The sequence below is a fragment of the Salvelinus alpinus genome, chromosome 9 (assembly GCF_045679555.1).
Source record: "Salvelinus alpinus chromosome 9, SLU_Salpinus.1, whole genome shotgun sequence".
NCBI classification, from domain to species: Eukaryota; Metazoa; Chordata; class Actinopteri; order Salmoniformes; family Salmonidae; genus Salvelinus; species Salvelinus alpinus.
In genome coordinates this window covers 18,053,806-18,068,531 of record NC_092094.1, presented here as the reverse complement: position 1 = coordinate 18,068,531, position 14,726 = coordinate 18,053,806, and the positions used below count along the sequence as shown (strand labels likewise).

General features: G+C 42.6%; 1 protein-coding gene across 3 annotated transcripts in view; it reads right to left on the bottom strand.

The window, feature by feature from the left end:
- mical2b (microtubule associated monooxygenase, calponin and LIM domain containing 2b) overlaps nt 1-14,726 on the bottom strand; it is a 97,744-nt gene that overhangs the window by 10,408 nt on the left and 72,610 nt on the right. The window contains exons 23-27 of one of the 3 annotated variants that reach the window (XM_071416263.1): nt 5,824-5,930; nt 4,933-5,719; nt 4,598-4,668; nt 3,113-3,208; nt 1,704-1,800 (exon numbers count right to left, since the gene is read on the bottom strand). In XM_071416263.1, coding sequence (XP_071272364.1) covers nt 1,704-1,800; nt 3,113-3,208; nt 4,598-4,668; nt 4,933-5,719; nt 5,824-5,930 — 1,158 coding nt within the window. The remainder of the gene's footprint in view (nt 1-1,703; nt 1,801-3,112; nt 3,209-4,597; nt 4,669-4,932; nt 5,720-5,823; nt 5,931-14,726) is intronic. The other 2 variants (XM_071416264.1, XR_011676764.1) reach the window with 2 other exon arrangements.

Below are 14,726 nucleotides of genomic sequence, written 5' to 3'. Positions count from 1 at the left end.
GGTTTTAGGCTGGGTTTCTGTACAGCACTTTGAGATATTAGCTGATGTACGAAGGGCTATATAAATAAATTTGATTTGAACGTTTTCTCAACTGGCCTACCTGGTTAAATAAAGTTTAAAATATATATATATATATTTTTTTGAATGAACCATTCTGCTCGGTCTTCGTTGTCAGACAGTTGAGAGAAAACAGTGGAGGAAACGTTTTCTCTCCCATTGCCATATACTGTACAGCACTGTGACCCTGGCCTTCAAATACCACTGCAAACATCCATAAATTGAATAAAGACAAATAAAGGGAGACTGACATTAAAAAAAATCAAAACTTTTTCATACTTAGAATCTTGCCAATCACATACACTCAGGTCATTGTCCGACACCTACTCTCTTGCTATCCAGTTGGAGTCTGTGAATAATATCAATGAACAAAGAGCCTATTGAGCCATGAGACCTTCGGCCTCTGCCTTAATTCAATTATCCAAACAAAGCCATGTAAACAGGCACAATGGTTGCCACTGCTGCCGCTGCCCTTCAGGACCGCTTCACAAGAGACACTCTCCCTGTAGTTTTTGAATCAGAATTTGCAAGGCCATTCACTGTACTCAATGGTACTTAGACCACAGACACTCAGTCTCTGAGGAGGCTTTTAACATTGAGCCTAACTATAGGACAAAACACGAGTTCAAAATGGTCTTTACACAGGAGATGTGCTTTCCATTTAACAATAGAAGGACACAAACTTGGATGAAACAACTGCATTACTCAGGGCTAAGTTTGTGTGCTTTTTATGTGCTGTAATTTAATGTTATTATAATAAAAGTAACAGCTAATTATGGTTAAACTCTCAATCATTCTTTATCTGGAGAGTGCAGAAGCAACAAACACATTTCTAATTTACAATTCTGGCAAAACACAATTTACCTTTGAGGAATATGATTACCAGTATGAAAAGATTACTTTTTGAAAAGACTAGCAGGAATGACCATTTTTCATTATAAAGTAGCTGTCTTTAATGACTAACTTGTATATCACCATGTGCAAGGCTAATGAAACATGGGAAAGATTTTCCCCCTCCTTCCTCTCTTCACAAGGCCAATTGCCACCGCAGTGATTTCTAAACAATTTCAACTTAAAATTGTTATTTTGGTTGAATGCAAATGACTATAATTTGGCAGTTTTTATTATGCATTTTCCTAGCAAAGGCATCAGAGTAGTTCTGACTGTAGACTTGGCCTACTCTAGATAAGGAAATTGAAATAATTATTAGAAAAGCATTGCCACTTGCAAACCTCACAGAAACAGGAAAACTATTCCTGAACATAGGTCATTCTGAATCCAGTGTTTTCATGTCTCAACTATATGTTCTTGGCTGACGTCAAACTAAGACAGTTCCATTACAAACAGTGCCTTTCTCCACTCTCTGTGCATAGCTCAGTTTTCATGTGCCATGTCTGTGTGTTACCTTCAGAGATGAGGCCACTCTGATGCAAGGACATAACACTCACTTACTGAACATTCTGATTTTAACCCCTCCATTCCTTTGTCTTCATTTCATAAAATGCTCTGGCCCCAAGTCATAGAGCTACGTCAACCGAATGGATATACTTGTGTATTTACATCACTCATACGCGGTGCAGCTGTTGGAATCAATCCACACAGCATGAGATGACAAACGTGAATTCTGTTGGGACAGTGCGGCTCACCTGGGGCTTCGCCCCGAAGGACCTTCTCAATGGTCACCCCTCTCTCCTCCAGGTCTCTCTGCTTCTCCCCCACTTCCTCCAGCTGCCTCTGGATGATCTTCACACAATAAATACCAGGTCAGATTCAACCAAGGCAGCCTCACAATGGCTCAACACACAATATTTATATCCCATTCATCACCCCAACAAATCAAATACATTTGTGGAAGAGATCATTAGTGAGTCAAATGTTTGAGAGAAACCTTATAAACTGGGTGAAATGCTACTGTGAAATGCTTATTTACAAGCCCTTAACCAACAGTGCAGTTCAAACAGAGTTAAGAAAATATTTACCAAATAAACTAAAGTAAAAAAAATAACAAGTAACACAATAAAATGGCTACATACAGGGGGTACCGGTACCGAGTCAGTGTGTGGGGGTACAGGTTAGTTGAGGTAATTTGTACATGTAGGTAGGGGTGAAGTGACTATGCATAGATAATAAACAGCGAGTAGCAGCAGTGTACAAAACAAAAAGGGGCGGTGTCAATGTAAATAGTCCGGTGGCCATTTGATTAATTGTTCAGCAGTCTTATGGCTTGGGGGTAGAAGCTGTTAAGCAGCCTTTTGGTCCTAGACTTGGCGCTCCGGTACCGCTTGCCGTGCGGTAGTAGAGAGAACAGTCTGACTTGGGTGACTGGAGTCTGACAATTTTATGGGCTTTCCTCTGACACCGCCTATTATATAGGTCCTGGAAGGCAGGAAGCTTGGCCCCAGTGATGTACTCGGCTGTATGCACTACCCTCTGCAGTGCCTTACGGTCCGATGCCGGGCAGTTGCCATACCAGGCAGTGATGCAACTGGTCAGGATGCTGTCGATGGTGCAGCTGTAGAACTTGAGGATCTGGGGACCCATGCCAAATCTTTTCAGTCTCCTGAAGGAGAAAAGGTTTTGTCGTGCCCTCTTCACGACTGTCGTGGTGTGTTTGGATCATGATAGTTCGTTGGTGATGTGGACACCAAGGAACTTGAAACTCTTCGACCCGCTCCACTACAGTCCCGTCAATGTTAATGGGGGCTTGTTCGGCCCGCCTTTTCCTGTAGTCCACGATCAGCTCCTTTGTCTTGCTCACATTGAGGAAGAGGTTGTTGTCCTGGTACCACACCGTTGGTAACCACTTTATAATAGCAATAAGGCACCTCGGGGGTTTGTGGTATATGGCCAATATACTGTACCTCAGCTAAGAGCTGTATCCAGGCATTCCGCGTTGCGTCGTGCTTAAGAACAGCCCTTAGCCGTGGTATATTGGCCATATACCACACCCCTCAGGCCTTATTGCTTAAATATAAAACATGTAAATGAATGGCGAATGAAAACGTAAGGCCTCTGTGTGGTAGTGCTGTTCTGTTGTCCATGTGCTCTACAGTACCTGGGCTCTGTGGAGCCTCTTCAGCTGCTCTCTCTTGGCCTGTTGAATCACAGTCTTCTCCCGTCTCCTCCTCTGTCTCTCCGAGCTCCCATGGAACTAAACACAGACCGACAAGACAGTGTCACACAACTGTTACCTCACAGCAGAGTTAAACCCCTGTGATCGTAGTCCCAACTATTATGGGTCTGGGCATATCAATCTGATACAGTATCTTATCAGTCATGCGATTGACCTGCACTTGATCCTGACGGAAGTAGCAGAGGTGGTTCGAAAGTGGCAGTGGTAGTAATTCTGTTACGTAAACAAGGCAGTTCCTAACAGAGAGCTGCAAAATGGGGCTCAAAATAAGAGGGTGGTATGTGTGTGCTGTGAAGCCATGGCCAAGACCTATTACAACACCAGAGTGGGATTTCCTCCCCGTATGTAAGGTGATATGAGCAGGTCATGATGTGCTTCTTCAGCCTTCCCAGTAAAGCCTCTCTAATGGAGTATGGATTATCTGTTCTCGGGTCCTGACCCGTCTCTTCATGTCTCTTCTGTATCCTCCGCCTTGAGGAGAGCTGCTTTTAAATCACTGATCTGACTTGACATGGATTGCTGCTTTCACCTGTCATTTATTTGTATTTATTATGTTTAGTTCGTTCTATCGGTTCTGTTGCTAGAGACGCGACCCAGTCGTTCAGTCTTTTTGTTCTGTATCTATGGACGCGACCCAAACGTTCGTTCTAAATGTTCCATTGCCAAACTGGCTGGCAACATTCTTATCCCTTGCTTGCGAGCCAGCCAACTACGGCTAACTTAGTCACATCAAAGAATGCAGCTATAATAACAGCAAAGTAGCTGCATTTGCATAAGGTGTTTTCTAGAGACATTTATTTGGATACATCCATAACAATGAAGTAATGAGGCGCGATTTCGCCTTGCATAGAAAATGTGCTCTTTCGTCAGTACATTGTTGTTCAGAGGAACTAGCCAACAACACAGCTAACACAATCACTTCAAACTGAAACTGGACTGCAAATTAGCTGCACTTTGTTTCGTTTGACCTTTTTTCAATTAATATTTCTTTGTATATATCCATAAAAACGATGCCAGCTGATTCATGATTTCGACTGGCTGAGAAACGCTGTTGCAAATATCGGAGAGACAGACGGCAAGGTTTATACAAATCTCCGCTGTTGAAAACTAAATGTTAATCAAAAAGAAATTAAAGATCATGTCTAAATGCTTTTAATAGTGGAGATCAAGTTTATAAATTGCCTGGCTGGGCTGATGAGACAGTGGATTGCGCATTCAGATGGAACAGAGTAAATAGGCATTTTAACGTCATAAATTTAGCCGGTGGTAACTTGTGGAATAGACACTGGCTGGAATGCGGTTTTAACCAATAAGCATTCAGGATTAGACCCATCCACTGTCAGTGATTATTTCAGAGGAAGGTAGGAAGGAATGATGCATGTAAGAGTTTTGGAACAGGGCCCTTACCTTCTGTTTGGCTGGAATGTGCTCATCGTCACTTGAGGAGTCGGACTCATCTTTCTGCTGTTTGCTGGAGGCTGTGTATTGATGAGGGAACATGAGGACATTAGTCTGAAGCAGCGGTCTTAAACTGTAGAAAGTAGTTGTACACGCACTTCAACTATGTTATTTACATTAAACACTAAGTATAGGCTACTATTGTAATCTTCTCATTTATAGCATGTACTGTATTAATAGCATTGTAGCATTTATTAGCTCCATGTGAAATTCAACGATGACAAGGGAGTAGAAGCATATAACATAATTCTCATCACATCCTCCCTTGAGTCCTGACCCCTGACCTTTGTTCCTGATGTTGGACAGGATGGTCCTGATGTCCTTCTCCTGACCCCCCACTCCCTCCGGTCCCCCCCTCTTCTTCAGCCTCAGGGAGGAGAAAAAGTTGAGCTTCCTGGGCGGGAGTGAAGCCATGTCGTCTGTGGTGAAGGATCCTACAGACTTGTTGCTGCCTAGGGAGACCTGTTCCAGTAGCGTGGGCAGGTCTGTGGGTCTGTGACCCATGGAGGCCTTGAGTGGATGTGGGGACGGCTGGCTCTTCTGCCCCTCTTCCACTGGTTGGGCCTCCTGGCTTTGGGCGGTATCCCCAAACAGGGAGCTAAAGCTGAAGGCTCCATCAGACAGAGGCCTAGGCTTGGTGGGACTGTTGTTTTTCCTCCTGGTGACAACCGTGTTGGAGTCTGTTGTTGTCCTTGATACTCCAAAAGACCTCCTGAAAGCATTGGCCCACACCTGGAATGCGGACGGAACTGGCTGGGGCTGAGCTGGCTGGGGCTGAGCTGGGACTGGTTCTGCCTCTACCCGAGGCAATAGGTCCTTCGGGGGTATCTGGTCCCCAGGTTTGGGATGTGTGGAAGGATCTCCTCCTCCAGTTCCTCGGGCCTCCTCTGGAGTAGCCAGGTTCCAGTCCAGGAGTTTCTCTCTCTCAGACAGGGACAGGGTCAGCCTTTTCTTACGGCCGACTGCTTCCTCCAGCTGTGGCACTTTTGTGACAGGGCATTCTTCTTTACCCATCGATGAACTCTGATTCTGAGAATCTGCAGGTGGTTTAGGACCATCATGGGAGACCTGCTGAACAAATACAAAGTCCTGTTTTATTGCTCAGTTGCAATATGTGAAATGTTTATATACACCACAGGAAATTGTTAAGTATCTGTTTGAATATTGTGCTTTACCGGTGGTTCAATCTCCTCAAAATCAGAGTTGGCCTCTTCAATGTTGGGCTCCTCGTTTTCTGCAGCTTTTTCACGTGAGAAGTGCCTCACTAGGATGAGAGGGAGAGCTGAAGGAGTAGAGTACAACAGACAACATGCTTGATCATAGCTCATGCAGTTACTGTAGGTCAGACTTAAATATTGCAGACAGATTGTGGCTTCCATCAATGTAAATGTCTGCGTCATTGCCCAATTCACCATATCGTGTGTGTTAAATATATATACATACCCACTTTTTTTTTTTTAAATGTGTATATATTTTCCCTTATTAGTTTCCCCTAATTGGAGTAAACTAATGGACAACAACATTTAGCCTTCAACTTCCAGCTTAAACATACTTTATAAATAGACACAGTATATCTTACAATGGTTATCTTTTGTTTGTTTTTAGTCCCATCCTTCAGCTACCCTCAACCCCTCCCATCTACTTCTGAAGACCATCCCATTTTCTATTTGCCATATATTTTTAACTGTGCTGTTTCACAAAAGTTCTGAACCTATATACATTTTACAGACATAGTATATTTTACATTGGTTACCTTGTCCAACCCGTCAGGTCCACTCAACTCCTCCCATCCATCTTTGAACCACATCCAGTTTTGGTGTTTATTTGACATATATTTTTAACTGTGCTGTTATGTTTCACAAAGTTCTGAACCTTTCTATTCTCATAGTTTCTAAAGATTGTACATAAAAAAAAAAAAATGGTTTAAGAGTATTATATTATTGAGCGATTGACTATGACTTTTTAAATCACCCGGCAGTGCTATCTGCAGTTAGCTCCAGGTAAATGTTGCAATTCTTCAGCCATACCTGAACCTGTGACCAAAAACAAGCTATGTATGGACAGTACCAAAACAAATGATCTAATGATTCTGTCCCTTCGCGGCAAAATCTGCAGAGCTGGGATGTTTGTATCCGTATGTATGTATGTATGTATGTATGTATGTATGTATGTATGTATGTATGTATGTATGTATGTATGTATGTATGTATGTATGTATGTATGTATGTATGTATGTATGTATGTATGTGTATGTGCGCACACACACACACAATTCTATTGGTTGCAAGAATTTTGTATAATCATTTCAAATTGAAAAAAGTTCTGAATCAGATGTTTTGGGAATCAGTTCATAAACCATGTGGCATGGAATTGGTACATCGGAAAATTTATCCCAACTATTTTGCAATCTATATGACATAGCAGTCATTTTTTTGGTCCTGAAATTAAACTGGTATATTTTTTCATTTAACACAATTTTCTTTAACCAATTTGTCTTTATTGCAGGACGGCCAGACAAGTTCCTTCTCCCCCTTCCCTCTTCCATTTTTTTGCGGTAATGCTGCATTTAGTTGGTTGTAATTTTGTGTAGAGCAGACTTTTCCATGTATTTTGTTAGCTGCATGTGTGAGATACAGTACATTCGGGAAAGTATTCCAGACCCTTTCACTTTTTCCATATTTTGTTACGTTACAGCCTTATTCTGAAATCGATTAAATTATTGTTTCTTTATCAATCTACACACAATACCCCATAATGACAAAGCAAAAACAGGTTTAGACATTTTAGCACATTTATAAAAAGTTAACATAAGTATTCAGACACTTATGATATTTGAAATTGAGATCAGGTGCATCCTATTTCCATTGATCATCCTTGAGATGTTTTTACAATTTGATTGGAGTCTACCTGTGGTAAATTCAATTGATTGGACATGATTTGGAAAGGCACATACCTGTCTATATAAGGTCCCACAGTTGACAGTGCATGTAAGAGCAAAAACCAAGCCATGACGTTGAAGGAATTGTCCGTAGAGCTCAGAGACAGGATTGTGTCGAGGCACAGATCTGGGGAAGGCTATCAAAACATTTCTGCATCATTGAAGGTCCCCAAGAACACAGTGGCCTCCACCATTCTTACATGGAAGAAGTTTGGAACCACCAAGACTCTTCCTAGAACTGGCCGCCCGGCCAAATTAAGCAATCAGGGGAGAAGGGCCTTGGTCAGGGAGGTAACCAAGAACCCGATGGTCACTGTGACAGAGCTTCAGAGTTTCTCTGCGGAGATGGGAGAACCTTCCAGAAGGACAACCATCTTTGCAGCACTCCATCAAATCAGGCCACTCCTCGGTAAAAGGCACGAAAGCCCGCTTAGATTTTGCCAAAAGGCATCTAAACAAGATTATCTGGTCTGATGAAACCAAGACTGAACTCTTTGGCCTGAATACCTAGTGTCACGTCTGGAGGAAACCTGGCACCATCCCTACGGTGAAGCACAGTGGTGGCAGCATCAGCATCATGGGGATGTTTTTCAGAAGCAGCGACTGGGAGACTAGTTAGGATCGAGGGAAAGATTAACAGAGCAAAGTACAGAGAGATGCTTGATGAAAACCTGCTGCAGAGGGCTCAGGACCTCTGACTGGAGCTTTATTTATTTCACCTTTATCTAACCAGGTAGGCCAGTTGAGAACAAGTTCTCATTTACAACTGCGACCTGGCCAAGATAAAGCAAAGCAGTGCAACACAAACAACAGAGTTGGGGGGACAAAATGGCGCCGTAGAGAGAACACTGTGTTTCAGCGAGCTCCCGTGGCATTCGTAAATTTATATTCTTTCATTAATCTCCTAGCTTGAAAAAGTGGTATAATTGGCTAAATAAGTTATCCTGCAATGAGTCTTGACGGTTATTTCTCAAAAATCTCCGACAACATGCCCAGCAGAGCTACTAAGAACTCGACCAAAACCACCATCCCTGTAGATGTGCAGGAGGAGCTAGCTTACGTTAGCGAGGCTAGCACCGTTGCGGATCCAGGCACAATGGACCTGGTGATTCAAAAGATGACGGACAACATTACTAAAGTGATCGATGTTAAGATAAGAACGGTCTTGGAAGCAATAGCAGGCCATTCAGCTGAATTACAGAGGGTGGTCAAACGTGTCGATGAGGCGGAAGGAAGAATCGCTACAGTGGAAGCCTCAACTACATCTATGGACACTAAGATGAAAGCACTTGAGAAACAGGTGCGCGAAATGGCGGAGCACATTGACGACTTGGATAATCGAGGACGCAGATGCAATATTCGTGTTGTGGGACTCCCGGAAAATTCTGAAGGGACACGTTCAGTAAATTTTTTTGAGGAATGGATCCCTGACTACTTACAAATGGACACTAAGGCTGGTCGTGTGAAGCTGGACAGAGCCCATCGCTCTCAAGCACCGATACCCGGTCCCAACCAGCGCCCACGGCCAGTGGTTATAAAGTTCCACAACTTCACCGACAAGCATCGCTTGGATGCGGCTAGAAATATCGGCTCTGACGGTAGTCAACGTAAAGGTCCAAAGGTCTCATTCTTCAATGATTACTCCACAGCGGTTGTACGAAGACGCAAAGGGTTTGATGAGGCGAAGGCTCGACTCAGGAGAATGAAGATGGACTACGCACTGTTGTACCCGGCCACATTGAAGATTATGGTCAACGGATCGCCTAAGAAACTCTCCACACCTGAAGAGGCTGCTGCGTTTATTGACTCTCTCGGGTAAATAACTTTAAGCTGCGCCGCCGCAGCATTGGATAACTTTATTATCTTATTTGAACCTGATCATGAAACAGTGGTGTGAGCTCTCACAGTAATATTCGTATTTTTATTATTTTTCTTGCTAAAGTAACTGCCACTATAGCTCAGGCTGAGATATGGGTGAATCTATATTGGTGCCCAGGCTTGGTTTTAGGTGGAAGAGCCTCAATCTTCATATATTGATTTTCATTTTCATATGTATAAAGGACGAGGCTATTGAGTGGCAATGCAGACTTAAGAGTCTACATTGGAAAGTTGAAATCCCCTGCATGTTAGCTAGTGGGAAAACCCCCTTTTGGATCTTTACATGTTTAATTTTTGGGTTTAGTATAGTTAGAGTTCAGGGTTCATATCGTTTGTTTATGCTCGGTGAGATAGAAGAGAGTTCAACACATGGAAAAAGGTACCACCCCATTTTTACAGTGGGATTCAGTCTGAATATGAAACGGTCAAAGTGCAATGGCAGGTAATACACTGCGTGTATGTACATGGAACATTAGAGGGAGCCATAATCCCATTAAAAGGAAGAAGGTACTGTCTTTTTTGAAAAAAGAAAATGTTGATATTGCCCTGTTGCAAGAAACTCATTTGGATGATAAGGAACATCTGAAATTACAACAAGGGGGGTTTGGTCAAGTGTTTTTCTCATCATTTACATCCAGAAGTAGAGGTGTAGCAATTCTTGTGAAAAAGAACTTACCACTTAAGGTCTTGAATTGTGTGAAAGATAAATCTGGTCGCTTTGTTATAATTAATGGTACTTTACAAGGGCAGAGCATCTCCATAATGAATATTTACTTCCCCCCTGCCCACCCCCCTGATTTCCTCACCAAGGTATTTCTAGACTTTTCAGAGTTAAACTCAGACACTGCAGTGGTTGGAGGAGATTTTAATTGTTTGTTGAACCCCCTTATTGATAAGTTTCCCAGCGGTATAGCTTCACTCTCCCCTCGAGCTAAGTCACTTAAAGCTATTTGTGATGATCTGGGGTATGCTGATGTTTGGAGAACTTTTCACCCCTCCAACAGAGAGTTCACTTTTTTCTCTGCACCTCATGGATGTCAGACTAGAATAGATTACTTTTTTATGCCCAGGACGTCTTTGCAGTCTGTTTTATCTGCTAGGATAGGAAGCATAGTCATATCTGATCATGCGGAGGTGATCCTGGACATAAAACTCAACGGGGCATTCAATCTGTCAAGACATTGGAGGTTGAATACAACCATCCTTAAAGACCATACGTTCACATCATATTTTATTACAGAGTTTAAAGCATTTTTCTCTATTAACTCTCAATCAACAGATAATCCCTCGCTCCTTTGGGAAACCTGTAAAGCGTACGCCAGGGGTCTGATTATGTCATACACAGCCACTAAGAGGCGGAAAAAGCGTGAAAAGCAAAAAAGGTTAGAGGGTGAATTAGGAACTAAAGAGAAGGACTACATTAAAACTCCCACTCCTGCCCTATTAAAGGAAATATCAGTTCTTAGATCAACGTTGGACTCTCTCCTAACACAGGACGCTGAAAAGAAAATGGGATTTGTCAGGCAAAAGCTATACGAACATGGCGATAAGCCAGGAAAGTACTTGGCGTACTTAGCTAAAAAGAGAGCTGACTCACAGTCAATTGCTACTATTACTGATTCGGATGGCAATCATTTATATGAAAATAAATTGATAAATGACTCATTTAAGAAATTTTATGCAAATCTTTATGCCTCAGAACTGCCAAATGACGCACCCAAATTAATGGAGAATTTATTTTCTAAGATTGAGCTCCCTACTATCTCCGAAGACCAGAGGTCTCTCCTTAATGCCCCTATTACCGAGGAAGAGATAATGTTCGCAATTAAGAATCTGCAAAACGGTAAGGCCCCAGGACCAGACGGGTTTGGTAGTGAATTCTATAAAGAGTTTCATGGCCTGATCCTTGAGCCATTGCGTGATATGTTTAACCACTCATTTTCAAATGACCAGCTCCCTCAAACGCTGAGGGAAGCCAACATATCACTTATTCTCAAAAAGGGAAAATGTCCAGAGTCTTGTTCCTCGTACAGACCAATTTCCCTTCTGAATGTGGATAGAAAATTACTTTCTAAAATTCTAGCCACAAGATTAGAGGACTCACTGCCACTAATTGTGAAAGGAGACCAAACTGGCTTCATTAAGGGCCGTAAGTCGTGCAACAATGTCAGGCGGCTTCTTAATGTAATTCAAGCCTACCAACAAAGTGCTAGGGATGGTCTTGTGCTCTCCCTAGATGCTGAGAAAGCATTTGATCGTGTGGAGTGGTCTTACCTACTCTTTGCTCTAAATAAATTTGGTCTAGGGGACAACTTTATAAAATGGGTGAAAGTTTTATATGAGGATCCTCAGGCTGCTGTCCTTACTAATGGGCTAAGGTCAAATAGCTTCTCTATATACAGAGGTACCAGACAGGGCTGCCCTTTGTCCCCCCTCCTATTTGCACTCGCTATGGAACCACTGGCTGAGGCCATCAGGGTAACGCCTGCTATACAGGGGCTGCTCATTGGTGATGTTCACCATAAAATAAGCTTGTATGCTGATGATGTCCTGATATTCATCTCTAATCCCGAGACCTCAACTACATCTCTTATTAATATTATTCAATTATTCAGCGAATTCTCAGGCTACAAGATTAACTTAACTAAATCAGAGGCTATGCCACTTGGTAGCCTTCACTCTGTACCTAATACTTCTCCCCCCTTCCCTTTTAAATGGTCTCCCTCAGGCTTTACGTATCTGGGTATATTTGTAACTCCTAAATTCCAGCAAATGTACAAAGCCAATTTTGTTCCCTTGTTTGATACAGTAAGACAGGATCTGGAGCGCTGGAACTCTCTCCCGATTTCTTGGTTGGGTAGAATATCCCTCTTGAAAATGAACATTTTACCTAGACTACTTTACCCAATCCAACTGATCCCAGTATTACTCTCCAATAAGGTAATAAAGGATGTAAATGGATGGCTAAGTTCCTTCATATGGAGTAAACGCAAGCCAAGGCTTAAGATGGCAATATTGCAGCTGCCAAGTTCTATGGGGGGCTTGGATCTGCCCAATATCAGGTTCTATCAGTGGTGTGCCCACCTATGTTATATTTCTGATTGGATCACAAACGATGACTCCTCTATTTGGTTAGACATTGAGACTTCTCTTTCAAAATACCCCTTACAGGATCTTTTATTTTTCAGAAGTTTCAAGTCTGTAGAAGATCACTGCAATAATCCTATTACACTTAACACACTCAAGGTGTGGAGGTCAGTTCGGCGCTTCCTGGGAAGGTCCAAACTAACCTCTGCTCTTACCCCAATTCTTAACAACCCAGATTTTGGTCCAGGATTGCTGGATGCTGGCTTTAACTCTTGGCTTAATAAGGGCATACGCAGACTAAATGACTTATTTGCTGATAAGATTCTATTGTCATTTGAGCAGATGGTGGAGAAATACCGACTCCCAAAGCAGGACTTTTTCCGCTTCCTACAAGTAAGACATTATATTGTGAAGAGCACCACCTTAATTGGTAACCCTGATATGTCTGTCATTGAGAGAATGCTTTTCTTTCCACAAAGGAAAATGTCTGTAAGTCTGTTTTATGATGCTTTAAGGTCCTTTCCTGCTGTCGATACACAGAGGGTGAAACAAGTGTGGGAGAAAGAATTGTCTGTGACTATTTTTTATTTTATTTTATTTTTTTATAAATTTTATCCCCTTTTCTCCCCAATTTTTCGTGGTATCCAATCGCTAGTAATTACTATCTTGTCTCATCGCTACAACTCCCGTACGGGCTCGGGAGAGACGAAGGTCGAAAGTCATGCGTCCTCCGAAGCACAACCCAACCTAGCCGCACTGCTTCTTAACACAGCGCGCCTCCAACCCGGAAGCCAGCCGCACCAATGTGTCGGAGGAAACACCGTGCACCCGCCCCCCCGGTTAGCGCGCACTGTGCCCGGCCCGCCACAGGAGTCGCTGGAGCGCGATGAGACAAGGATATCCCTACCGGCCAAACCCTCCCTAACCCGGACGACGCTAAGCCAATTGTGCGTCGCCCCACGGACCTCCCGGTCGCGGCCGGCTGCGACAGAGCCTGGGCGCGAACCCAGACTCTGGTGGCGCAGCATAGCACTGCGATGCAGTGCTCTAGACCACTGCGCCACCCGGGAGGCCCTGTCTGTGACTATTGACGAAGAGATGTGGGAGGACATTTGGAGATATGCAAAAACAATATCTATATGTAATCGTACTAGAGCAATCCAATTAAGAATAATACACCGATTGCATATATCCCCAAATCGCAGACATGCCTTTAGCCCCTCTTCCTCTTCTCCTCAGTGTCTTAAATGCAAAACTGATACAGGCACCCTAACACATTGTTTATGGTCATGTACCAAAATACAAAGATACTGGTCTGGTGTTCTGCAAGAAATTGAAAAGATCCTAGGGGTTGATCTAGAATTGGACCCAGTTTCTTTACTGTTGGGTCTCCCTAGTAGGCATGTTACTTCTGTGAGTAAGAGGAGGCTTTATAACATCCTTACCTTTGCTGCAAGGAAAAACATCCTTTTACGGTGGATTAGTGATAAGGTTCCTTCTATTAAAGATTGGCATAAGATACTTTTTGAATGGGTGCCTCTGGAATATCTGACATGTACATTGCATTCTAAAACAGATCAGTTCTACAAAGTGTGGGAACCCTATCTAAATTACCTAGAACCTGAGGTATCAGCTATTATGCTGCAAGGATTCTCTTAGAATGGTGGTGATCTATGTATTCAGAACTACACTGTATGTTCCATGTGTGGAACCTAACTTCTTAGTTTAAACCAAGCTTTTTTGTTTAATCTCTGTTTGTAAGTTTGTTTAAAATGTATGTATTGAGAGACGCAATGATGGGGATAGGGTGAGAGAAGCGGGGATAGGAAAGTGGTGTGCGTATGTGTGTATAGGTATATGTGTATATATATATATGTATGCGCAGATGTGTAGGCGGGTGCCGTATTTTTTTATTATTATTATTATTTTTTGCCTTGTCTCTGTTGTTGTATCTCTTTAATATGGGTGAAAATTGTGAAATTCCAATAAAAATACTGTTAAAAACAACAACAACAGAGTTACACAAACAAACGTACAGTCAATAACACAATAGAAAAAGTCTATGTACAGTGTGTGCAAATGAAGAGTCGGGAGGTAAGGTAATAAATAGGCCATAGTGGCGAGATAATTACAATTTAGCATTAACACTGGAGTGATAGATGTGCAGATGATGAT